The 27,962-nt window shown below is 42.2% G+C and overlaps 1 protein-coding gene across 3 annotated transcripts in view; it reads left to right on the top strand.

Annotated features, from left to right (window-relative positions):
* Positions 1 to 27,962, top strand: part of SRGAP1 (SLIT-ROBO Rho GTPase activating protein 1) — a 288,960-nt gene that overhangs the window by 139,966 nt on the left and 121,032 nt on the right. For all 3 annotated transcript variants that reach the window (XM_080660547.1, XM_080660549.1, XM_080660548.1), the window contains exon 3: positions 3,076 to 3,238. In XM_080660547.1, coding sequence (XP_080516673.1) covers positions 3,076 to 3,238 — 163 coding nt within the window. The remainder of the gene's footprint in view (positions 1 to 3,075; positions 3,239 to 27,962) is intronic.

The following is a 27,962-nucleotide window of genomic DNA, read 5'->3' as shown; positions in this document are numbered from 1 at the left end:
GTCACTTTTTGTTTCTCCTGGTTTGTTCACTAGTTTTCTTCAAAAGGTAAGCAACTTGGAATTTTCTTTGACTTGAGTACATTTATTTTTGAATAAATATGGGACTAAAGATAGATGGATAATGTCTACAGGAAGGATGAACCGGGATTAGAAAAAACTGAGACAGTCTTTATGAAAGTGTCAAGACAGGTAATCATTTTACAATATATGTAAGTCAAGCCACTGTGCTGTATACCTTAAACTTATACAGTGGTGTATGGTAATTATATGTCAATAAAACTTGGGGGTAGGTAGTCATAGAGGCCTCATTTGATATGCTGACACTACTGTGTGCCTTTGGTAAAGTAGCTTAACTTCTCTGAGCCTTTTTATCCTAACTTATGACCATTAGATGAGACACGAAGTTCTTGATATGATTGATAGCTGGCATGAGGTCTACACACAATATTTTTTCTCCTCTTCACCAAGCAAACATTAAATATTTAGCACTGTAACTTGACCCATCATTTAAGCTGGACTTCGGAGTCTAGCTCCTATTCAGTTTGGGGATGTTTATAGTGTAGGATAGAGATTTTCAACCGGTATGCCACAAGAATTTAAAAACATGTAATACCTGACTGTTTAGTCAGGGGCATTGATCTTAGGTTGTCAAATTTAAAAAAAAAAATGACAACAACCAACACAACAATAGCTGTCCTTTGTGAATGAGTCAAAATGATACCTATTTTTTGGTGTGCCGCAGAGTTTTAGTAACTAGTTTATGTGTGCCATGAGATAAAAAAGGTTGAAAACCGCTGATGTAGAACAGTCCTTGGCCTAACTTTGCCCCTGTATAGTGCAAAGACCATGAGTTGGATCAGTCTCCATGGTTCAAAGTCTCTCTGACACCAGCTTTGGTCTTCAGCACATCCCTGCATTGCTGAGCTCCAGTTCTGTCATTGATAGAGGGGGCAGAAAGAATCTCTGCCTTAAATGGTAGTGTAAGGATTCAGTAGAGTTAGTCTGTGTAAAGCCTTCAGATCAGCCCCTGGATAAAAAGAGATAGCTTCATATAGCACTTACTATAGAACTAAGGCATTTTAGTAAGCAAAAATCCCCAAAATAGGTCCTGTTATTTTATCCATTCTGCAAATGAAGTACTGGTGACATGTTACATATTTTGGCCAAGATCACATAGCTAGTAAGTGGTAGTTCTGGGACCTGAACCTAGACCAGCGGTCGCCAACCTTTCAGACCTCATGGACCACCTGTGGTCTGCGGACCACCGGTGGGTGACCGCTGACCTGGATAGTGTAGATCCATATTCCATGCTTTCTTTTTTTGTTTTGTTCTTAATCCTCACCAGAGGGTATTTTTTCCATTGGTTTTTAGAGAGAGAGGAAGGGAGGGAGGAAAAAGAGAGAAACATGGATGAGAGAGAGAGAGATACTGATTGGTTTCCTCCGGCACGCACCCTGACTGGGACCAGGGTTCGAACCTGCAACCCAGGTACATGCTCTTGACCGGGAATCAAACTGGAGACCCTTCCGTGTGTAGGTAGGTGCTCTAACCACTGAGCAAACCAGCCAGAGCCATATTCCATACTCTTGACTGCTTCTTACAGTAGGTGCTTAGTAAATGATAGCTGCTATTGTTATTACTACCGCTGTTATTATTAAGGCAATGCCAAGTGTTTATCCAATGAATGAAGTAATATTTAAAGCTTACTATAGGCAGGGCATTGAGGAAACAAAAGAAAAGTATGAAATGTCCTCAGATGTTCTTCAACATAAAGAATATACATAGAAGTTAATATGATGAGGTAACATTTCCCTCTTGGCTGGGTGGATAGAGATTGTCAGTAGAATGGCTGTCCTTGTCTGCCATTGGTCCACTGCCCTTTGCCTGAGCACTTGAGGAAAAATCGGGGTTCTCCAGGTGGGGAGCAACTCTCAGTGTGCCAACTGGGAGAATGGGTGGCCACTCTCGGGGGTGTAAGTGCTAAGACCCTGGATCAGGGGTTTCTTCCCCTATACCCATTCTTACCTCTATCTTCTACTTCGTCTTTTTTCTAGAGATGGTTTTGAATTAATGCGGTGTACAGTCCTGAATCTGAGGGGCTTATTGACAGAAAGAGCTGACTTAATGATTTCTTTCCTAATATTCAGAGTTATAAATGATCATGAATAATAGGAGGATAACATATCTGATAAAATGGCACTTATGTCCCTGAGTTAGGGTAAACATTCTACGCCATTTTGCCATTTTACAGTTAGAATTTAATGTCAAAACAAAACAAAGCAAAAAAACACAAACACAAAAACGTGGTACTTCGATTTTTTTTTTTTTAAGCAGTAACATCCTAGTGGGTTCCTCTTTTTGTTCAGAGTTTTTCTTTAAGATTTTTTACATGTCTTTTCGTGGTTTATGTTTTACTTTTAGCTTTATTATCTAGAATAAACAAGGAGGAGTTAGAAATCTGAAACTGTTTAAACAGGACGTGTGACAAGTTATAAGCCAGCAAACTTCGTGGTTCTGTTCACGAGCCTTGAGACAATGCTATAAAGTTCTGGCTCTTTTGGGGAGACTGGAGGTTATGTATCAGGGGATTAATAAATCACCCTCACATTTATGTTCCATGGAAAGCATACCTAGCCAAATCGCTTTTCCAACAACAGCCTGAACATTCAAAGCAGACTTTGTGTGCAGGGGCAAACCACGGTCTGTCTGGGAGACAGTAGTCTATAGATTTTTATGTAAACATGAACTGCTTTCTTCAATGGAGGGTTTAAAGCCAAAGGCCTGCCTGAGTGCCCTGTATGGTAGGGTGCCATGGCCCTTGTTGGGGGAGTAGGTTTTGACCCATGATCTTGGTCCAAGTTTTTTCTTGCCTAGGAAATCGCTGGTTCTGTGCCATCACAGCCCGGGAGGCTGCTCTGCTGGCTGTGGAGTGTCCTGGTAGGAGCAATACCCAGCGTGAAAGAACAGTGACCAAACCTGTCTCTCTCGTGGCTCCTAGTTTGCCTTGGGGTCTTCCCTCAGCTGACTGGGGCAGCTTTGAAATGGATGGTAATCCTGTCTTTCTTCACTTCGTAGGAAAGACCAGAATTTGTTGTCTCCAGTGAACTGCTGGTATTTGCTCCTGAACCAAGTGAGGAGAGAAAGCAAAGACCACGCAACCTTGAGTGACATCTACCTGAACAACGTGATTATGCGCTTCATGCAGATCAGCGAGGATTCCACCAGGATGTTTAAAAAGGTACCCTCCGTCAATCCTGCCGTACTGTGCTTTCCCATAACCGCTCTGCCTGTAGCCACAACTGAGAAGGGGATGGTGCCTTGATTCCTTAACTGGGCTCAATAAATATTAGGTAATAAAAATTAAATGTGTTCATATTTTAATTAAAAGTGAAACCTGAGCAAGCATATTTGTAGAGTTAAATCACTGAATCTGTGACTAAACAATGTGAGCAAATTTTTGAAATGAGGTGTGTCTGCCAGTTGCACCTCTGCCCTTAGAGACGGGCTGCCTGCAGTTATGAAAAACCAAACCAGAGAGGAAGAGCTTCCGATTCGGTGTTTTGGGCTCACGCCTGATCAGAGACTTGTGAAGAACGAGATAACCAGATGTGCTGCTCTCTCAGGAAAATGTTATCACAGTTTCTTCTTACTCCCACCAGGCCAGCAGCGGAGGCGGTGATGGAGTGACATTAAAAAAATTCCACAGGGCACAGAAAATTCTGTCCCTTGCATGCCAGCAAGCTTCCTCCTTCCCAAATCCATTAAAATAGAAGAAGAAACTGCACTTTTAAGTCTTCTTATCATTACTACTAGTCTCAGCCAGATCTCAGCAATTTTTTTTTTTAATTTGGACATTTTTGTTGAGAACGATAACAAAATTGGACTATTTCTTTTGTAGAGAATGCAGCCACTTGCCCAGTTAGACTAGCTTTCAGTTTGTATGTTTTTAAGACAAGGGTTTGCCCCTGCCCCCACCTCAGCTTTGTACTAGGGGTGCAGTTGCCTATACCAATATCTGTACCTCTATTCAGTAAGTAATTATTAGTTTCAGAAAGTGGGGGAAAGAACCAACTTGTGGATTAATGGCATATTTATGTTTCAAAGGGGCCCCGTAGAACAAAGATGCAGTGTTAGGCAGGCCAGCTGGAAAACTTCTTAGTCATGTTTGATGTATCCATAGTGGATTTCAGTTCTGACCTAGAAATATAACTTAGCAAACTCCAAGTCCTCTTTTGCTCTAGTAATTTGGGGGTTGCGGGGGGATGTTTCAAACAAAGGAGAAATGTGAAAAATTTAGAACTAAGAGCATATTAATTAACAAGACAATAAATGCAAGAATATCCCGTGCATCTTTAAAAGTAGAGATCTAAAACAAATAGTTTAGACTGAGCCATGAGAGTGAAGGAAATTTCTCCTGCATCAGCCCTTTTAGCCAAGACCTCATGTGGTCAATGTTTGGTTTTTGTTTTTGAGCATCTTCTAGGAGCAAGAGATGGCGTTAGGTCTTGGAGAGGCTCTATAGATGAAGAAAAAACTAGTCCTCGCGTTCAAGGAGGTCACAGTTTGTCCAATTTTGGGTGGCGCTATATACGTTGCAGTCATGGGGGTGCTGGCAACCATCAGCTAGGGCCTCTGGAACCAGCACCTCAGTGGAGTCCATTTATTTATCCGTTTAACTAAACATCTTTAAAAGGTCTGGCTGGGGAAGCAGCGTTAAAAGACATGTCCCTGCCTGCAGGGAACCCATTACCATCATGAACAGTTCCCCTGCGGAGCTGGAAGGAAGTTCTTCACAGGGAAGGGCACGCTTGCGGTGAGGTCTGTAGGAGAAGGAGGTGGTGGTCAAGCAGACAAGGACAGTGACCTGTTCCCGGGGAAGCAAGAGCGTGGCATGTCCTGGGCAAGGAGTGTGATGTGACTGGACCAGGGGTTGTATGGACATGAGTGCTGGGATGTGAGGCTAGAAAGGACAGTCATATCAAAAGGGACTTTGTATGTCTTACTAAGGTGTTAGGATTTGTATTTTGAAAATCAAAGTCAAGGCCTTGATAAAGTCGGTAGAAACCTAGAGCTGAGAGTCGAATGGATTTGGATGTGAATGCCAGCTCTTCTGCATACTTGCCGTATGCGCTCTGGAGGTGATTCCAGAGGCCCACTCTCTGAGGGAGCAGGGAGGGAGGACTGGGCAGAGAGGCTGAGCCTGTGGAAGCGCTGGAGCTGGGGTGGCCCTTGGGGGTTGTCTCATTTTTTGTCCCATATCCAGGCAAAGGGCCTCATCTTTGTTTTGCATCATTGGATTGGGAAGGGCTAAGTAATCTTGGGGTGAGGCAACTCCCTTTTGTGGAGGGTAAGTCCTAGAGAGGGATCAGCTGTGAGTCTCAACAGCCAGCAGCTAGTATTCCCAGTAGTTGTGAGAATCAGTTTCCAGCTCTTGAAGAAAAGGTCTGAAGGATGTATAATCAACACACATACACGCTTGTTTGCTACCTAGAAATTTCTTCTTATCCAGATCCTCTGGGAGTCAAAAGAATTACAGTCCTTGGAACTGCGGATTTATAGACTCCTGGTTCCTTTGGCATTTAGTGGGTGAATGGACTTCTCCTGACCATTGCTGACCACTGGGAAGTTAATAGTCATTACAATTACAGATATCAAATTCTACCTTCCTCAACTAAACCCAGCGGACTACACACCCACCTTCCCATGTATATTACTAATGGAAAATGAAGAAAGGGAGGTGGAGGGCAAAAGGGAAGGACTGGAGGTCATTGAAGAGCCAGGTCAGCCCCTGAGGACACACCTGTCTTCTGGAAGAGCAGGAAGCCGGAACCCTACCTATCAAGTCCCCAGATCTTCAGGTCCCTTTAGGTTAAAAAGCAAACTCATCACCAACCTTCCCCTTTTCCAGCTCTTCTTCCAGCGTATGGTTCTGTCAGACCGAGAGAACTTGTCAGATCCCGTCAGAAGTGACCTTTAGAACTGCTATGGAGTCCTTAGTGAGCACAATGCTGTTCTTCTTGGGAAAGGATTTAAGAATTCCTCATTTCCCAAAAATCTTTATGGATCTCTGGCTAGATGCTGGGTTCAGCCTCTTACACAGCTATATCTTACTCAGTTCAGTCAGAGAGAATCATTTACCAAACTGTAGAGTCAAATAAGAGTTTGGAGCACATCATTCTTGGAGTGTTTTGGGCACCAAATGAGTATAATAATCAAGAAGGCACAGATAGGAATACCTAATTCTATGCATAGGTATAGGGAACAGCTTCAAGACTTAAAGTTTAATCACATCAAAACCAGTTGTGGAAATAGTTGCCTCCACTTGCCAGAAGGTTTTCAACAGATAAGAAAAAGTGAAGCTTTTTAAAAAAAAATTTATACACACACACACACACACACACACACACACACACACACACACACTGGAGGCCCATTGCATGAAAATTCATGCACTGGAGGGGGGGTCCCTCAGCCCAGTCTGCCCCCTCTCACAATCCAGGAGCCCTCAGGGGCAGGAGGCTACCCGGCAATCAAGGGAAGGTGACGCCCCCATCACACCTCTGCTGCTGCCACTGCCGGCAGCACAAGCCTCAGCCGGCCCTGGTTACCTGAGCCTCAGGCGGCCCTGGGTGGCTGGGCAGCCGCCATCAGAGGCTTGCCTGCGCCTTGGGGGTCAGCTGGGCAGCCGCCATCCGAGGCTTGCTTCAGCCTTAGGCCAGCCCTGGGCAGCTGGGGGCTGAGGGGACTGGGGGACTCTGGAGGCAGGCACGCGGAGCAGCCGGACCTGCGTGGAGGTGGCAGGGCTGAGGGGACTGGGCGCCACCATCTTGTGGTTGTGGGCACCGCCATCTTTGAGGGCGTGACAGTCAATTAGCATATTCCCATCTTTTGTGAGGGCTTGATGGTCAATTAGCATATTACCTCTTTATTAGATAGATATCTACACCAATAAAAGAGAAACATGCAAATTGACCATCACTCCACTACGCCCACCAGCCAATCAGGAGGGAATATGCAAATTAGAAGGACAAAGATGGTGGCTGCCCAGCTGCTCCAGGCATGGAGTGGCAGGGTGGGGCAGGACACCTCCTATGAGAGGGAGGGCTGGGGGCCAAGGGATCTACAGGAGTGGCACTCTGGCCACAGCGAAGACAAAGACTGCAGACTCCGGAGTCTGTAGCGAAGATGAAGACAGCAGACTCCAGCCGGAGTCTACAGCAAAGACGAAGATGGCAGACTCCGGCCAGAGTCTGCAGCAAAGACAAAGATGGCAGACTCCAGCCTGAGTCTGCAGGGAAGACAGCAGGCTCTGACCAGAGTCTGCAGTGAAGACGAAGACAGCAGACTCTGGCCTGAGTCTACAGCGAAGACGAAGGCAGCAGACTCTGGCCAGAGCCCGCAGCAAAGATGAAGAAGGCAGACTCCGGCTACACACACACACACACACACACACACACACACACACACCCACTGAGTGGCTAGATTATTATGACCACCCCATCAGTACTTCGTTGGGCCACCTTTTGCCTTCAATGCTGCAGTGATTCTTCTTGGCATTGCCTCCACGAGATGTTGAATGGTGATGCGAGGAATCTGACACCATGCCTGATGAATAGCACTGTCCAGTTCTGTGAGATTTGATGGTTGTGGAACCAGCTGCCTGATGGCTCTTTTAACTTCGTCCCACAAATGCTCAATTGGATTGAGATCTGGTGATTGTGGGGGCCACCTAAGCAAGGTAAAGTCCCTCATGTTCTTGAAACCACTCCTGCACAATACGAGCACCGTGGCATGGCGCATTGTCTTGTTGGAAGAAGCCATCTCCATTGGGATATGCCATCAACATGATAGGATGAACTTGATCAGCAACAATACTTAGGTATGTTGTGCTATTCAGACGTTGTTCCACATGAATTAAAGGGCCTAAATCATGCCAGGAAAACATGCCCCTAACCATAACACTGCCCCCACCAGCTTGAAGGGTTGTACTCATGCATGTGGGGTGCATGCTTTCATGTTGTGTCCACGAAATTCTCTGCCATCTGCATGATGCAACTGGAAACGTGATTCATCAGACCACATGACTTTTTTCCAATGCTCAACTATCCAATCTTTGTGTTCCTGTGCGAATTGGAGATGTTTTATCTTGGTAACTGCAGACAGCAAAGGTGTTCAAATAGGCCTTCGGCTTCCATATCCCATATGATGCAGTGTACAGTGAACAGTGCGTTCACAGATCATTTGAGAGGATCCCTGATTAAGATCTGCAGTAATTTGATGCACTGTTGCCCTTTTGTGTCTTGTACCAGTCTTGCCATTCTCCGTTCTGCCCTAACATTGACTAGTCGCTGATGGCCACAATTCGCATGTTCAGACCCAGATATTCGGCTGACAGTCCAGTCTTTAAACACTTTAACAACAGCTGCTCTTGAACATTTAATGAATTCAGCTGTTTTGCTGATACTCGCTCCATGGCTCCGAGCGCCAACAATCATCCCACATTCAAAGGCTGTTAAATCATGTTGTTAACCCATATCTTCAGAAAAAAATCACTTCTACTGTCGTGGTAAACAACCTGCTTCCCTATTTATAATGGTCTGGCTCTCTAGCAACTTCATCACAAAATTATAGCTAATTTGCCTAAAAACGTCAGGTGGTCATAATAATCTGGCCACTCAGTGTGTGTGTGTGTGTGTGTGTGTGTGTGTGTGTGTGTGTGTGTGTGTATATATATATATATATATATATATATATACACACACACACACACTAGAGCAGGGGTGGGCAAACTTTTTGACTCGAGGGTTACAATGGGTTCTTAAACTGGACCGGAGGGCCGGAACAAAAGCATGGACGGAATGTTTGTGTGAACTAATATAAATTCAAAGTAAAGGAGCGGAGGGGAGAGCAAGAGAACCCTCCGCTCTTTCGGCTCCGCGGGCCGGATAGAACAGCCGAACGGGCCGGATCCGGCCCGCGGGCCGTAGTTTGCCCACGGCTGCACTAGAGGCTTGGTACACAAAATTCTTGTATGGGTAGGGTCCCTAGGCCTGACCAGTGATCAGGGCCGATCTGTGGGGTGATCGGGGGGCCCCCATTGGCCCCCGCCTTGGCTGGCCTGGGGCCTGCGGGCTGGGGGCAGCTCCTGTGTTGAGCGTCTACCCCCTGATGGTTAGTGCATGTCATAGCGATTGGTCATTCCACCAGTCATTCCGCCATTCGGTCGATTTGCATATTAGGCTTTTATTATATAGTATTTCTTTATTGATTTCAGAGAGGAAGGGAGAGGGAGAGAGAGATAGAAACATCAATGATGAGAGATAACATTGATTGGCTGCCTCCTGCACACCCCCCTACTGGGGATTGAGCCCGTAACCCGGGCATGTGCCCTTGGCTGGAATTGAACCTGGGACCCTTCAGTCCGCAGGCCAATACTCTATCCATTGAGCCACACCGGCTAGGGCAAAAGTGAAGCTTTTTAAAAACAAAAGCAATACCAGTTATTTAAATATCGATTATTTCAGATTTAGACCTGTAGAGTTGTACGTAAAGCTTGTTGGTCAAAATAACATAGCGATTCATCTTTTAGATTCTGAAGTCAGATTTTGTGGGTGTGAGTCTTAGCTTTGCTGGTTAGTAGCTATGTGGACTTGGAAGTATTTGTAAACCTCTTAAGCCTCATTTTCCACAAGTACAAAGTAGATATGATAACTTATTTCAGATAATTGTATGGAAGACTTATGGATCATACATAAGAAGCCACTTAGACCAGTGTCTGGACTTAATATGTCCTAACTAATTTCTAGCTATTATCTCTATTATTATCTCTATTGTGCACATGTCCACACACCAGCAATAACTATGTAATGTGAGATTACACTAGACATTATACTAAGTGTGTCCTCATTCTAAGGAGAGGACAACCCCCTGTGATAATCACATCCAGATCATCACAGAGTATTGGTATATCATTATATTATGACATCCCAAACCGTATTTGTAATTGGACTCTGAGAACTACCCTCACAACTTCCTTGCTTGTAGATGAATTAAAATTTTGGGCCTCACATTTCAACAATTAGTGAGAAATCAGAGAATAACCTAATGAAAACCTGTTGGTCAACAACCCCCAGTGCCTCTCAGTTTCCCCCAAAGCTATTTCACAGGGGGAGCCTTAACTTTGAGGCTTCATTGATTTCTTGATTCGTTCAACAATAATAGTCATTCAGTTCCAGACCCTTCATTATGTATGGAAAGAGTGGAATTCTGCATTTATACTCTTAGGTTCTGCTTTGCCATTTTAGGAGAAGGTCAGAAATTGGAGACTCTTTATACACACGGGTTTGTTTCATTATCAGCTCTCCCTTCTCTCCCAAAGAACCAGGATTAACGGGGTGCCTCCTGCCCAGTTTTCCAGCCCTGCCTCCTGGCGTGATGAGACTTTGCTGCCTTCTTTCCATGACTCATGCTGAAGAAAAGAGAGTGTTCTGCATCTGGTTTGGTGCCACGGCCAGAAAATGTGCAGTTCATGTGCTACACACACACGAAGTAATTCATGTCAGCAGTCACAGTTGCAAGAAAGACTGCAGCCAGCTTGCAGTAATCATTTTATTTAAGCACCTCATCACATGATCTCATTTACCAATTTTACGAATGTTAATAGAAGTATGTAGTTTAGAGGGAGCAACATAAAGTGGTAGTATTTGAATGTTACATTATCTCTGTCTGTGTGTTTTCAATTATCCTGAAGCCTGTCATTTCCCCGTGGAATGTTTTCAGATTATTAATGTTTTTATCTTTCCTTGGTTTGCATAAATACGTGTACAAGTATCATTTATTTTGCTTTTCACCAATAACAATGCTATCTGCATGCTACCACTTACTGAATTTTAACTGTACACCAACCACTGTGCTCTGCACTTTTAAAAATATATAGAGAGATTTTTATTGTTGACAGTATTACAGATGTCCCTCATTTCCCCCCCTTTATCTCCCTCTGCCAAGCCACAGCCCCCTGCCCCCAGGCCTTCACCACCCTACTGTCCATGCCCATGGGTTCTGCATATAAGTATATAAGTTCTTTGATTTATCTCTTCTCGTCCCCTCCTCCCTGCCACCACACACACACCGAGATATATCAGTCTGTTTCATGCCTCCATGCCTTGGGTCTTTTTTTGTGAGTCAATTCATTTTGTTCATTAGATTCCACAAATAAGTGAGACAATGTGATATTTGTCTTTCTCTGATTGGCTGTGCTCTGCATTTTTTACACATTGTGTCATGCATCTTATAGCTCCCTAATGAACAGATATTATAATCCACCTATCAGGGACAAGGAAGCAAAAGGCTCAGAGAGACAGCCAGGCTAACTGGTATATATTCCTGTCTTTGCGCATATGTCTTAGACATGATTTAGATAGTTACTATGATTCTTGGTGTTTTTGATGTTAACTAGAGATGTTACTCAATGTATAAGTCGGGATTTCAGAGAATTGGAGCACTGTGGTTCTTGGCCCTATTTAATTTCTTACAAAAATCCTGAAGAATGATATGCCTGGATAAAGCAGCAAACTCTGTCAGTCATCTGAGTTCTAGGTGGGGATTCGAAGCAGTGGAGACTGGCCCACGCCACTGAGAATTACTCCACTTAGGCATAAATGCCATAGGTTATCAGATTCAGACTCACAGGAATTAAATTAACCTACTTTCGTCTTGATGATTATGTGGCCTAATTTGAAAGGAAAGATGACAGATTACTAGTGAGATTTGGAAATTTGTAGTCACCTTTTATTTTGCTCAAAGTCAATCATATTTTACTTAAATACCCCAATAAGAAAGAAAACAAAGACATTTCTTGGGGGGGCAAATGCTGTGTTTCCAATTAGATCATTTAAAATAAATTAATATTTAGAAAAATGCTTTAATATAAGTTAGTAAAAGATACCAGTCTATTTGAGATCTCTAAGTCTGACCTTATTTTGAAGGAAAGATCCATGTTTTGAAAACTACTAATCTATATGTGAAAGAAAAAGAGCCTATTTCTTTTTTAATATATAAATACATAGTCATTGTACAAACGTAGAAAATACTAAAAAATGTAAAAATGGAAATAAGAATTAACCCACATTAGCACTACCTACTATAAATATTTTGGGCTATCTATTTTCAATATCCTATCTAATAAAAGAGCAATATGCAAATTGACTGTACCTCTGCTACACCCAGAAGCCACGCCCACCAGCCAATCAGGAGCAAGTATGCAAATTAACCCAACCAAGATGGCTGCGGCCACGGAGTGAGCAGGAGGCTTGGGTTTCCCCAGCAATGGAGGAAGCTAAGCTTCCTGCACACCCTGGCCAGCCCAGGCCTCCCTCCGCTCAAGGTTACAAAGTTTCAATTATAGAAGATAAATAAATTCCAGATACCAGGGCCTCCGCTTGGGTCGCCGGGGGCGTGGTCAGCCTGCAAACCACCACAGGCCCCTCGCCCAGGTTGTCCCACACCCCAAGGGAATCCCCACCCTGATCCAGGACACCCTTCAAGGAAAACCAGCTGGCCCCCACCCATGCACCAGGCCTCTATCCTATCTAATAAAAGAGTAATATGCAAGTTGACCATCACTGCAACACACAATATGGCTGCCCCCATGTGGACACAAGATAGCCACCACAAGATGGCCAGCAGGGGAGGGCAGTTGGGAGGGACCAGGCCTGCAAGGGAGGGCAGTTATGGACGATCAGGCCAGCAGGGGAGGACAGTTGGGAGGGACCAGGCCTGCAGGGGAGAGCAGTTGGGGGTGATCAAGCCTGCAGGGGAGGGCAGTTAGGGGTGACCAGGCTGGCAGAGGAGGGAAGTTGGGGGCGACCGGGTCTGCAGGGAAGGGCAGTTGGGGGGAACCCAGACCTGCAGGGGAGGGCAGTTAGGGCAAACAGACTGGCAGGGAGCAGTTAGGCATCAATCAGGCTGTCAGGGGAGTGGTTAGGGGGTGATCAGGCTGGCAGGCAGAAGTGGTTAGGGGCAATCAGGAAGGCAGGCAGGCAAGCAGTTGGGAGCCAGCAGTCCTGGATTGTGAGAGGGATGTCCGACTGCCCATTTAGATAGGATTGGGCCTAAACGGGCAGTCGGACATCCCTCGAGGGGTCCCAGATTGGAGAGGGTACAGGCTGGGCTGAGGGACACACATTCCCCCCCCCCCGTGCACGAATTTCGTGCACCAGGCCTCTAGTTTATATAATAAACATATGTGTAGTATACAAACATTACATATATAGGTATCTTACAAAATTGAGATTTCATTGCATATAACTTGGGAACCAGTCCTTTTCATGTAAAATATTGTTAGTGTTCCCATGTCTGGAAACAGGCTTTTAAAATGGGATACTTCATCCCTATATAATGTTTTAATATCTGCACAGCCAAGTTATTTTCCTGTTGTTTGAACATCTAAATCTTTCACACATCTGTGATTTTCTTATTTTTATGCTCCATCGCTTGAAGTAGAATTATTAGGTCAGAGGGTAGCATTAGAATTTCATGCTTTTGATGAAATTCTTACCTTTTGCCTCTCTGGAATAAATTTGGTCATGGCTGTGATTTACCAATGAGTATCTATCCCCTGAACAAATCAAGTGACTATTTTATTATTTTAGCAGAGAACTAGCCCGTGTGATTTAGTATGCTGATGCAACAGTAGTAAATAATATAACAGGAGGAACTTTTCCAAAGCATTTTAGTGCAGTGTAGCAGAAGAATTAAATGGTATGCTGGTGGCCTCCAGAGACAGCTTAATTATTGATGGGGCCTGGAAAAATAAGTGAGAATAGTTCGAGATAACACTACTAGCCGGTTCTCTTGAGTTGTATTGATCCCATGACTAGCTCATTTTTCTAGAAATAAATCAAAAACCACACTCATGTCTTACAATGTTGTAGGTTTCTGAAATATTTTAGGAAATATTTTTACTTTGTATTTATGAATTGCTTATCAGGATGGCTGGCACATAGTAAGTGCTTAATCAATAGCAGTTGTTGGTGCTGCTGTTCTTACATTTGCATTGTTACCTTTATTGCTTAGTGACAGCAGGACATGTGTGACTTACCTGGGTATAAATGAGCTGGTGGGCGACTAGCTAAGAGCATGCACTGTTGGTTCGGAAGCATTATTAAAGACTTAATGAGGACACTAAGCAGATGATATATGTGTGTCGCCTTGGAGAGTGCGATCATTTTTAAAAACCTCATGTCAGCTAAGTCGACATTTTGTCCTGCAGCATAATGTGGTAGTACTGGCATGCATGTTAGTAGTTGAATTCATAATTACATTGAGAATAGTTGTCTAAAAGCACTTGAAACTTATTTATGGAAAAAAATAAAATAAAATCTAGTAGTATTTGGGCCAAAACTATTTTAAATGGGTATCTCTGTTATTTTGATTTTCTTCTGCTTGTTTATCTGATGTTTTACCTTGAACATTTTATATAAGACATACAAGAAAACAATTATTTATTGTAAACTAAAAACTTGGCCGAGTATACTAGTCAGTGTTTACTGTAAAGAAGTGGGGAAACTATACCCATTAACTGATTCAGCCCCAAATGCTTTTTATTAATGGAGAAGTAGCCTGTTCTCCAGGCACACTTGAAAAATATACATTGTGTATGTAGTGTTAGGATGATTAAAATGAAGGGAAAAAAACACATCGTATCAGGGAGCTTCTGAGCAGTTTGCACATGAGCTCCAACTGCCTTTTCTCCCAAGTTGTCTTTGAAATGACTAATCAAATCTGTAAATAGGAAAAGCTGGAACAGTCCTTTTAACTTCAAGCAGATCCTAATACTCCTTTGTTCACTCTATTGGATCCCACCTCACTCTGAGTCGAAGTCTATAACCCTGTCTCCTTTTTCTATCTTTAGTTTCCTCCATAGCACTTATTCCTTTCTAACATATTGTATATTTATTTAGTGTTTGTTCACTTGCTATTTCCCCTCAAATTAGATGTAAGTTCCTGAGGGAAAGGACCTCGTCTTGTGCACTGAAACAGTGACTGGCACATAGCGATGCTCAGTAAATATTTATCAAATGAATAAATAGTGAGTACTTACAACTATATTAGAAATCAGAGATGAGTATGATCCACATAATAGAAAGTTCAAGGCATTTTAGCAAGACCCAGTGCTGACAGGTCTGGATTTAAGCAACACTGTCATGTGCTGTCTACTTCCTAAAAAAGAGAGAAGTCAAAAAAGAGTTGTCCCAGGAAACCCAAAAGTACTAGGGAAATTACAGAGAGGGTGAAGATTTAAAAAGCAAGTCCGTAAAGTTCTTTCTAACTCCTGGGCTCACCCCTGAGCTGTACAGGTTGGGTCTGATCGTTAGCAGTATACCTACCCATGACTTTGAGAACTGAACTAAGGGATAGAACATTGCGTGGGTTTTAAACTGGCCACTGGATGGTACATATGCAAAACAGATCCAAATAGTGCTATAATAGTGTTGTAAACAGAACTGACATAAAAACCACAGCCCATTAAAGGCTGGTCAGAATTTGCAACCTGAATTCAACCAGGTCGATTTCCTGATAAAACAAAAATATCAACATTCTACCTAAGGTTTAAACAAGACCCAGATTCTCAAAACATAATATTCAAAATATCTGAATACAATCCAAGAGTACTAAGTATACAAAGAACCAGGAAAACCTCAACTCAATGGGAGAAGACGAGCAACAGACACCAATTCTGAATGACATAAATGCTGGAATTATCTAACAAGGACCTTTATAGCAACCATGATACAAATGTTCCAAGAAGTAAGGGCAAGCACTCTTCAAATGCATGGAAAGATAGAAAGTCTCATCAAATAAATAGAATTTATAAACAAATGGAAATTTTAGAACTGAAAAATACAGTAATCAAAATGAAAAGGGAAAAAAAACCTCATCAAATGGGTTCAGTAGCAGAATGGAGATAACAGAAGGAAGAGTCGGATGAAATTCTGTTAATCTTGAAGATAGAAATTATCCAAACTGAACAACGGAGGGGAAAAAGAGTTTGAAAATAATAATAATAATTAGTGCCTCAGTAACCTTTGGGACAATCCCAAAGGTCTGACATTTATGGCAGCAGAGTTCCTGAAGGAGAGGAGAAAGAGTGCGTGCAGAAAAAAAATATTGGAAAAAGTAATTGCAAGAAAACTTCCCAAATTTGGCACATAAGATAAACCTACATATTTAAGAATGTCAGCAAAACCCAAACTAAATGAATCCAAAGAAGTCCATACCTAGACACATTATAATCACATCAAAAATTAAACATAAAAATATATTGAAAGCAGCCAGAGGAAAATTGATACATTAATTGTGGGAGAACAACAATTAGATGAATGTGGATTTCTCTATGCACTAAATGCCAGTAGCACCTTACTGATTGTGCCAACCAAAAACATATTTAGATATTAACAAATATCCCTGGAGGTTGCAGAGGGAATTGGCCCTCATTGAAAACTATTGATTCAAATTGATCCTCTATTGTCCTAAACAGATTTTTAAAAAGACTTGATTTTTTAATTTGATTTTTTAAGCCACCTGGTTTACAATTCTAGAGTAATCAAACTTTAGTTTACTAATGGAGCAGGTCTAAAGGCCAGTTCCTTATTTGCCATAAAGAGGAGTAAAAACATACCGTTCAGCACCAGGTTTATTTAGGGTCAGTTATTTATAAAAGATCAGGACTTAATAAAGTTCCTTTTCAAAGAGCCATATACACTGAATCCTCACCCACTGTCCTCATCCAAGGAGGAAATTGCAGTCTTAAGGAAAGAACTGATGAGGAGAGAACATTCCAACCATGTGTCTAGGTGTCTGCACTTGAGAACAGAGTTTACAGCAACCTGAGAACAGTATTCGGGTTGCTAGCCAAGGTTTCGTACCCGTTGAAGACTCTGTTTGCTTCCACATGGTAGGATTCTAATAGATTTTCAGCAGCTGCAATAAATGCCATATTAAGAGATACTGCACATATAACAAATATTTGAATTAAGGAACATGTACGATATCTTGAATTATAGCAGACCAAAAATATGCAATTATAAGGAGATACCAAATATGGCTGTCAGATTGACTTTAGTACCTTTTACATCTCAAAGGAAAAAATATTTTCTCATTATTAGATAAGTAAATAGAAACAAACAGATATTTTACCAACTAAATACTTTGTGAGATTAACATAGGAACTACTAAGAATAAAAAATTTTGACACAGTATGTATGAACTATTTAGACTGAGAAAAACCAGTGATGTTTAATAATTGATAGTAAATAAGTACATGTACCATTTTTACTTTTTAAAATTTGATTGTTTCAATGGAACAGAGAATCATAATTGGCTAATGCTTGGGCTTGAATAAACATACCCATAAAAATTTCATCTCTTTAGGTCTAAAGATGGAGATTGCAAGGATTGACTAAAATAATTATCTTTTATTATTTGGCAGTCCTATATAATAAAAGCCTAATATGCTAAGTGTCTGGTCATCCAGTCATCCATTCAACCAATCAAAGTGTAATATGCTAATGATATGTTAAGGCTGCTCAACCACTCGCTATGATGTGCACTGACCACTAGGGGGCAGACAGTCAACCAGTCGACCAGTCACTATGACGTGCACTGACCACCAGGGGGTAGATGCTCCAACCGGTAGGTTAGCTTGCTGCTGGGCGTCTGGCCAATTGGGACTGAGCAAGATGGACTGGACATGCCCTAGAGCCCTCCCATGATCCCTCCCTGGATGACCAACCTGGGCTGGCAGGCAGAAGCAGTTAGGGGCAATCAAGCAAGCATAGTTGATACAAATAGACTATTGCATCAGGCAGGTGAGTAGTTAGGAGCCAGCAGTGCCAGATTGTGAGAGGGATGTCTGACTGCCAGTTTAGGCTCAATCCTCCAGGCCTAAACTGGCAGTTGTATATCCCCTGAGGGGTCCTGGATTGGAGAGGGTACAGGCTGGGCTGAGGGACATGAATTTCATGCACCGGGCCTCTAGTCCTATATAATAAAAGCCTAATATGCAAATCAACCGAACGGCCGGTTGCATGACACGCACTGACCACCAGGGGGCAGACGCTCAATGCAGGAGCTGCCCCCAGATCGCAGGCCCCAGGCCAATCAAGGCAGGTGCCAGCCGGGGCCCCCCCGGATCACCCACCGGTTGCCCCACAGATCAGCCCTGATCGCCAGCAAGGCCTAGGGACCCTACCCATGCATGAATTTTGTGCATTGGGCCTCTAGTATCTTATATTTCCATTGAAGAGTCACAACAAATCCACTGTAACTTCTTTTCCTTCCCTTTTCACTTTTTCCCCCTGTACCTTGCTGAGACCAGCTTTCCTTTCCAAAACAGAGTAATCATTCCATTTCATTATGCTTCAACAAATCTTTATTATCATTATGTGGCGGGCACATACAATGATGAGTGCTAATGTCGCACAAGTAAATACAAATTCTTAATTGGCATCCAAAGGAGTTTATAATTAAGTTGGTGGTTAAAAGAAAAGAACTGCTGAGGTAAAAATCACCACAGGAGCACAGAGGAGCGAGTAAGGTACTCCTAGGAAAATGGAGACAGGCTTCACAGAGAGAGGAGCATTTGATTAAAGTCTTAAAACTTGGTGAGATTTGCAAAGGAATTAGGGGAAGTGCGTTTTTCTATACAGAGAGAACAGCAAAGAAACGATCTTGGAGTTCTGAGAAGATGGGTATAGGTGGGGCTCTTGGTGGCCCCATTTATTGAACTGGTAACAGTATTGAGTTGTAGAGCTATGTTGCCTGGACTAAAAGCTCACTCAGTTACACAGATGGCTGGGGTTAGGAGTGTAGCCTGTAGCATGGGGAAATAAATGTACATGTGGGATAACCGCTCTCTGAGATCCAGAAAGGATGGATCCAGGTTGGGGAGATGCAGCAAGAATTAGGATGATCAGTTTGAGGATCTAATCAAGGAAGGAAGCCAAGGGAGATTTTTAAGCCGGGATATGGTATAATCAGCCTTGTTTTTCTAAAGCATTGGGAAGAGTAAATGGTTCAAAGGGAAGGGGTTGGGAGGTGGGAAGAGATTAACCAAGAATTTATATGCATATACGCATAGCCAATGGACCAACAATAGTTCAGGGAAGGCCTGGGGCGGGGGCAGGAGCGGGGAGGAGGGAGTCAATGGTAAAAAAGGGGGGCATCTATAATACTTTCAACAATAAAGATACATTTTAAAAAAGAGTAAATTGGAATTGGAAGAAATTGGTCTTGGGGAACCTGGTGAGGAAGCTGTTGCATAATAATCTTCATTTTTGCTCTATTGTGAATTATGGCCGGAGAGCAGATCCGTACTTGCAGTGATACCATCTTCAAAAATTTTCATCCATGTAAATTTAGGATGAATTGAATGTTGTTGCTCTTTTATAAAAGGTCTTTGGCAGTTTACCAGAACATTGCTAGTCAGTCCATCGTAATCAGATTTTCTTAAGGCTTCTATTCCTTTAGCTGATGGCTCTTTAGCTTAATGGAAAAAGAAGAAGAATGTAATAATTCCAAGATTCCCAGGTTTGCAGTGACTGTACAGACAGGTTTGGCTGCCTCCACAAAACAGGGCAATTTTAAGTGACGGCAAGTCGCTCGGAGGTGTGTCTTGCCTCCTGATCCTCCCAAGATATTAGCCGCCACCCCCTGAAGTATAAAGTGCCCTTTTAATATCACTAGCTACAAGACAATGAACAATTATCTGGAGAGCAAGGAGAATTCTCTCTCATTTCTTTAAACTGTCATATAAAGAATAGTTGAAGTTTCTAGGAATATTTAGGACAGAGAAAGAAAGCCTTAGCTAGGACACAATAGCTGCCTCAAGTATTTGAACACCTGTGATAGAGTAGATGGCTTATTAACTAGCTCTGTGAGTCTACAGGAGGTAGGCCCAATTAGGATGACCTAACATTTACGGTAGTCTGAAGTCAGTCAGGGCCAGCTCAGAATTAGAGTTCTGCTTGGTTGTATCTTTGCAGTGTTCTCTAGAATGGACGTCACATGACCCTCCTTGGTATAGTACCTCAAACACAATTAAGTATTCCATAAATTGTCTTGAATTATGATGAAGTGAGTATCTCAGACATGCTGACTTGAAAGTTGATACAAATAGACTATTGCATCAGTATTTAGAAAAACGAAGGGTGACTTCATGTGATGAAACAAAGTATTACTTATGGGAAATATTTTTTCTATTCCTTAGGCTACCTTTACTTAAATCCATTGTTAATTCTATAGACCAATTAACCAGTTCTGAAATGGTATTATTAGTATTAGGCTAAATATAGATCTTTAAAGAAATTTTCTGATTTAGGTTAATAAACTAACCTATTGATTAGTTTATTAATTTTCAGATTTGACTCACAAGTTATATATAGAAATTTTACTTGGATTAAATTGAATAAGCTTAAATCAGACTGTATTGAAATTGTTTTGTTTACTTCTCCCACTAGACTATAAGGCCACTTTTCTATCTTTGGCACCTAGAAGGTACTCATAAAAACCAGTAGAATGAATGAGGAAATGCATGAATGAGTGCATGAATGAATGAACTTTTATCAGTATCTGAAAGACTCTTTGCCTTTTGCTTACTAATTCAATGGGTGACTTATAAATGAGCAAACCTCTGACTTACTGATTTGTTTTTGTAAATAGTTCCTGGATTTTTGTTACCGCTGTGTTATAAAGACTGAAGTCATGGGTTTCTATACAATGTGGTCTAGTTTGCTTCACCACAGACTATACTCATGGCCCCAGCTAACCGTGCCATAGATGTAACCTTGTTGGTCGCCCTGGGGAGCAGTGTTGCAACAAGCTAAGGCCCTCAGAAGAGACAAAGGCTTTAGTGTTAAAATACTAAACTCAGGTTCATCTACTAAAAATATATTTTTTTACCCATCTGCCAAAAACAAACAAGAAAGGTATAATAATTTTCATTCATTCACACTGGACAGCTGTTGTTGTGTTTCCTATTGTCATTTTTTAATTTCATCATTTAAGGGAAAAAGAGGTCAGTGCCCCTGACTAAATAGGCAGGGATTACATGTTTTAAAAATCCTTGTGGCACACCATTTGAAAATCTCTGTACTAAAGAAAACATGTTATTATGGTAATATTAAGAAATTGTCAATAAAGGTGAGTTGTCAAAATTTTGTAAAGTTTATGATACTGAAAAATGATCTAGAAATATACACTGAATGGCCAGATTATTATGATCTCTGAATGCATAATAATCTGGCCACTCAGTGTGTGTGTGTGTGTGTGTGTGTGTGTGTGTGTGTGTATGTGTATATATCAGGGGTGGGCAAACTTTTTGACTCGAGGGCTACAATGAGTTCCAGACCGGAGGGCTGGAACAAAAGCATGGATGGAGTGTTTGTGTGAACTAATATAAATTCAAAGTAAAGGAGCTGAGGGGAGAGCAAGAGAACCCTCTGCTCTTTTGGCTTCGCGGCCGGATAGAACAGCCGAACGGGCCGGATCTGGCCCGCAGGCCGTAGTTTGCCCACGGCTGGATATTAGAGGCCCGGTGCATGAATTCATGCATGGGTGGGGTCCGGCCAGCCTGGCCAGGGGGTGGGGACATGGGCGGTTGGCTGGCCTGCCTGCTGGTCGAACTCCCGGTCGAGGGGACAATTTGCATATTAGCCTTTTATTAATAGGATATACACTGAGTGGCCAGATTATTATGCATTCAGAGATCATAATAATCTGGCCACTCAGTGTATTTCTGATATTTTTAATTATATAACAGTCTGAACCAGAGTTTCATAACACATTCTGAGTTTAATTGGGTAGGTGATGTACATCAGCCATTGCGTAAGCCTAAGTGATTATCCATTTAGTGATACTGAAAAGGTATTTCCTAACATACCACCATTTTGAGTAGAGACATAACCATAGCATGAATTGTGCTTCTTAAAGAGTTAAGGAAATGTTAACTGGAAATGAAAATAGTGGTGTCACCTGCTTTATTCCCTGTAGGATTTTAAATTTCAGTCTTGGGTTTCGTAACCTGTCTGTTCCAGTGCTATTTGTCCCTGAGAGGTTCTGAGTGACTTTGGTGTGTGTGACTTTGCACCTTTCAAATTGTCTGCTCGCAGCTGCACACATCAGCGGCAGGCCTTTACACCGGGACACCACACGCCACATCTGCCTAGCTGTTCCTTTAGTGAATATTCTAGGAGATGCCCCAGATATTTCCTTTAAGATTAAGTTTTGTCTCATTTCAGAAATGAAGCTCTGGTTCCCTTGTGTGTATGGTTCTTTATAATTTTCCCACATGAAGGGATATTGATTATTTTTCTTCTTGGGAATGAAGTAGATTTATGAGGCTAATTCCATGGGCTGATATTTAGTTGTCTCTTTTAATAAGTACAAAATCTTGTCCCTGGACAGATAGAAGGGAAGTGTGTGGGACACTATAAATATTATCCAGAGGCTTGGTTCAAGCCATTGAAGCCCAGCCCAGCCTTCTCTGTTAGGCGTTTTGGAGGACTCTGGTGACTCTGCCTTCAGAGTTTACATGAATTAAGAGGAGCTGTTATTATAAAGACACATGAACATGAGCTTTGGACTTAAAAGCACACACATTGGGGAAGTGTGGCCTGACCCCTTTATCCAGAACTTACATCCGAAACAGACCAAGGGTGAGACATTAAAATTATTCGAAACCCTCTCATTAAATATTTAATCTGGTTTTCCTTTTTCTCCCTACTCCCACTCTGACTCAGCTGAAGGTTAGGATTCCTTGACTGGTCCTCACAATAGATTTACTTTGAAAAAATACTCTGTCAGAGGCCAGGCACCCTCTGAATTGGTCATTTAATTCAACCACAGAGATGGCTTGATTGATTGCTCAGTGCACTCACACGTTTGTGTTATCATGCTCTGTGTTCTGCCTTCCTTTCTCTCCCCGCTGGGAGGTTCCAGGGAGCAGGCCTCCAGGAATAGAGATTCTGGCCAAGGCTCTGTAGAGTAAGCTGTTTGGGCACGTCTGGCTCCTCTGTGAGATTGGGAACCCTAGAAGGCAAAAGCCACGCCTTCCCCAGTCCCATTCGTTCAGCAGACATATGTGGAACACCTGGTGTGCCGGCGCCAGAGCAGGCCCTGGGAATAGGAAGATGAAGGGGATGTACTCCTGGCTCTCAAAGAAACACTGTTTATGAAGGAAATGTGGGGAGCATCATCATCATGGGTAGCATCAGTTTAACACTCCCCGTGTGCCAGGGTTTGTGTTAGCTGTTTCATAAGGACCACCCCAGTGAAGCTGTGACATAGGGCTATTGGTATCTCCATGTTGCCATTGAAATAACTGAGGTCTCGCAAAATCATTTAACCGATACACAGACTGTAACAAGATCATTTGAAAACAGGCAGTTCGATCTTAAAGTTTAAACTCTTAACCACTAAATTATATAGCCTAGGAGTGGTGATAGATGAATGAAGGTATTATGACATCAGAAAAGGGAAGATATAATGTTTTTTATTTGGGGTTCAAGGCAATGTTACAAGAAAGTTTTCACAGGGTAACATGTAGGATCGTCAAAACCAGGCAAGAGAAGGAGAGTGCAGGCGGGGTGGGACGGCTTGGGGAAAGCACAGGGACCTGCCAGGGTCTGACCAGGCTGCAGGATGTGGTTTGAGATTTGTGCAATGTAAAGCACGGTAGTTAGTGGAAATGATGGGTAACCCAAAAAACTTGAACTCCAGCCCCAGTCGGTGTGCTTGGTGGTTAGAGCCACGACCCATGCATTGCAGGGTCAGGGGTTCGATTCCTGTTCAAAGGCACACGTACCTCTATTGCAGGTTCGATCCCCAGCCCCGGTCTGGACGCCTGCAGGAGTCAACCAATTGATATCGCTCCCTCCTTCCCTCCCTCCCTTCCCCTCCTTTCCTTCCACTCTCTAAAAATCAATGGGAAAAATATCCTCAGGTGAGAATTAACCAAAAAAATAAATAAATAATATGAACTCCAGTCTGAAAAAATATAGCAAGTGTTTGATGGGTTTTAATCAGAGGAAGGGCATAATTAGATCTTTATTAAATTCTAATGACATACAGAATAGAGCCTTGGATTAACCCCCAATAATGACTTCAGTGACACTGTTGTCCTGGAGCAATATCAACTTACTGTAACTCTTTTTAAAATCTTGTAATATGTCTTAAGCATCTTTAAAAAGTCAATATTTTTAGCCTAGTAATTTCATGTCTGGGAATTTATGTTAAGGAAACAACACAGAATGCATGATAAGCCTCTAGACCAGATTGGTGGTCATAGTTCAGAGTGTTAAAACACACTAATGAAATGGAATGAATAGGTACATAATTGAATGATTGGTGGGCAAGAGTGGGAATATTGGAAACCATAGTAGAAGAGCGGTTAATATACATTCACTGGGTAGTTATTATGAATCCAGTTATAATGATGGTCTTGAAATTTTTATGGTAACTGGAAAAAAAGTAGAAAAGATACTTTATTATTATAGAATGATTCCAACTCATACCTATGTTTACATAACAAACTTGAAGAACTACAGCAAATTATAATGGTGGGGTTTTGTCCTTCTGTTCTCTATTTTCTCAATATTCTTCAGTATACCTAATTCATTTGTATAATAGGAAAAGGTAAAACTTTTGGACTATTAGTTTTGCACTTAGGTTTGAGGTATCTATCTGACAGATCAAAGTGACAATAAATGGTAAATAGTTAGAAATAGGATTGGTATTCAACTCTGGGTTTACACATCGGAGACATTCAATAAGTGTCAACTGAATGGAAGTTCTAACCATTTTTCTTTATGTTGGGTCAAAATCTTATTAAAATGCATTAGAAGTTTTACCATCATTTGAACAAGGCTTATATTAATGGGGGGAGAATGAGGAGGGGGCACTCTTCCCTTTTTCAACTCCATACCTAAAGCCCTTGAAGGGAATCTCCTTTCATGCAAAAGGAAATTTAATCGGCCAATCTCAAGTAACATAGAAATACTTTATTTCAAACATGTATCATTTCATAAAGTTACTTTTTCATGTTGCACAAAGAGAACATTGATCGCTTGCCTTAATGCCAGTATCATTTTTCTTCCGTAGCAGTTCTTACTCAAGGGTCCAGGGTCTGCTCCCACTATTTTCAAATTCAATGAAATAGAACCCAGAGGCATATTTAACCTATTGAATTTTGACGAATTTTGAACTCTTGAAACATTTGATTATCCAGATATTTTCTAATGAGAGGGTTTCATCCATTAGTCTGGTGTGCCAGCATACTAACTGTGTGCCTCGGCAGGTGTGTGTTGGTTTAAGATTGCTTCTTTGGGGGTGCAGAGTAGTATTTAGAAGAAAGGGTTGTTTTTCACTGTTACTGTAATACATTGGAAACATGCTTCAAGTTGGGGTGGGAGCAGCATGAGATGGTCCTTTCGTTGTTTCTGTGCCCTGAGGACAGGGACCATGACCCAGCACTCGGCTCCTCAGGGGTCTCTTTCACTAGTTGTATACTGTGTATCGTATCACGTGGGCTCGAGGGATCTGAAACATGAAAGTGACAACAAACAGTCAGCAATTAGAAATAGGCTTGCTATTCAGCTCTGGGTTTATTCATTTCCTAGTGGACGTTGGATTAGTTCATCCAATACCACTAGTAGTAGGACCCCACCGAAGTGGAACTTAGGTGAATTTAGTGTATGATATGGCAAGGAAGTAGGGATGTAAGAAATGCCCAAGGATTGGAACACGATGTTCGGTGCCCCTCCAAATCAGGAGTCACTCGGAGGGGGATCTAAAGGCCAGAGCGAGGGCCTTCAAAATCAAATCAACCTGTGTCTGCCAAGCACTTCCTACCGGGAAGGCGATGGAATTAAGGGTCCATAGAGACCAAAAGGAAAGAAAAGCACGATGTGGCCTTTTCACGCAAGGGAGTTGCCGTTATAAACAGTGTCTGGGGGGAGGAATAAATCATGATAACATTATGGAATGTTTACTGTGTGTTAGGTACCGTTCTGTGTGCTGTGTGTCATCTGGTTAATGCTGTCACCAGCCCTACCAGACAGGTACAAGGACTGTGTTTATTTTCTAGATCTGCAAACTGAGGCCCAAGGGAATCCAGAGTCTGTGAGACTTCAGACCCAGGCATTCTGACTCCAGAGTCCTTTTAAGCATTATGCTCTATTGCCTCCCACACAAATTTTTATATTTCCGGACCTCTGGGGAAAGGGGGAAGAAAAATGTAAGAGTATGCTGGGCAGAGCACAGCTTGTCTGTGATAGATTCCTTCTACCTGATCCCTTGCACTCATGTAAAATTTGAAATATACAGAGAATCTTCTTGTTTGCTCTAAGATATTTGGCCTAGGATGGCTTGGAGTGCTCTTGTCATGCAAACCTGTCTTTAATCTGATCCTAAATATTCTTGACTTGGGGCTAAGTGGACCTAAGGCATGATTTTTATTTGGGTTCTAAAGACCTAGCCCAGAAATATTTTCTTTCTGGACTTGCTACCTGAAATATGGTCAGCTGAGCAGAGTTACTGGCTGGCCTTTGATCCCATTAGAGAGTTCTGAATTGGTGGCCCGGATCCTTGAATGAAATCTGATATTAAAATAACACCAAGTTCAAGTCATAGAAGAGTGTAGTATAATATATATGGTCAGAAAAAAACAAGATTTAGGAAAAATTAAAATGAGTTTCAATTGGCTTCTTTGCTCACTGGGGACTTTCTTTTCACTCTTGAGTGATTCTTAACTCACCTCTTCACATCTCAGAGGCACAGCCAGCACAAAACCTCTGACTCCCACCCAGAGATTTTGGAGGAGCTTTTGGAGCTTGAGAAACAGCAGCACTCCTCATCACGAACAAAATTGAGTTTCTCAGAGTCAGGTACTGCTCTGATGTCATCTTCCCACACCATGTTATCTTCCAAGAATTTTCGCTTCATCACATTTGGCCTCTTTGGAGGGGGGCCGGACCCCGTGGCCTTGGGCTCACAGCTGGACCATTTCATCGCAGTCCTCGTGTTTCCCTAAGACTTGTCTGTGGGCCTTTTCTCTCTGCCCGCTCCCCGGGGACCAGCTTTCAGCAATTACAGGAACTACGTCAGCTATTACAGAAACACAGTTCAGCTCATTTATGCATTCCCTTAGCCAGTGTTTATTGGAAGCTTCCTACGTGCCAGAGCCTGCCCTGGACAGGGTGAGAGTGAATGCCTCCTTAAATTCCATACCTACATGTCTCACTTGCCTCATCCTACTCCTGGCCTTGTGCCCAAGCACGGTGTAGGACACCTGGCTCACAGAGCTGATAAAGACATGGCTTTTACCCCCCATACCGACAGTCCAGTGGCAGACACGTAAATGAACCAGTGGATGTTGTTGTTACTGTCTCAGACTGTAAATTAAGCCATTCTACACATTTTTCCCCACTTTCAGTAGCTGATTTACATAATGAACCCAAAACAGAAAAGAAAAAAAAAAAAAACCCACACAATTTGGATATATGATTTCCTTTAAAATTGCTTACAGATTTGGCTGAAAAAAAAATTGAGATATACCTTTACCAAACTCTCAGAATTAACCTAGGGAAGACTGTTTTAAATGCTGTTATTCACCAACTGAGTAGAAGAGTAAAACTCTTCTTTTTTGCTTTAATTAAAACAATTATAATAAACACAGAGGTGAAAGTCAACTGTAAGTGGTCATACCATCTCATTGCTTTAAAAGTACTTTCTTAAAATTATAGTCAGTCAGATCATTATTTTGAAAAGGGAGAATGAATTTCCCTTTTGGTTTCTAACTTAGCTTTTTTGGAATCACACCCCAAAACTCCTTTGTGACAATATCGAGATGGGAGAAAGGATGCAGGAATGCATTTTTATTGACCAGTTTTGTAACTCAACTTCTGAGC

The sequence above is a fragment of the Plecotus auritus genome, assembly GCF_963455305.1.
Source record: "Plecotus auritus genome assembly, chromosome: 3".
Classification (NCBI taxonomy): Eukaryota; Metazoa; Chordata; class Mammalia; order Chiroptera; family Vespertilionidae; genus Plecotus; species Plecotus auritus.
The sequence above is the reverse complement of the archived record's forward strand: the minus strand, read 5'-3'. Positions and strand labels throughout refer to the sequence as shown.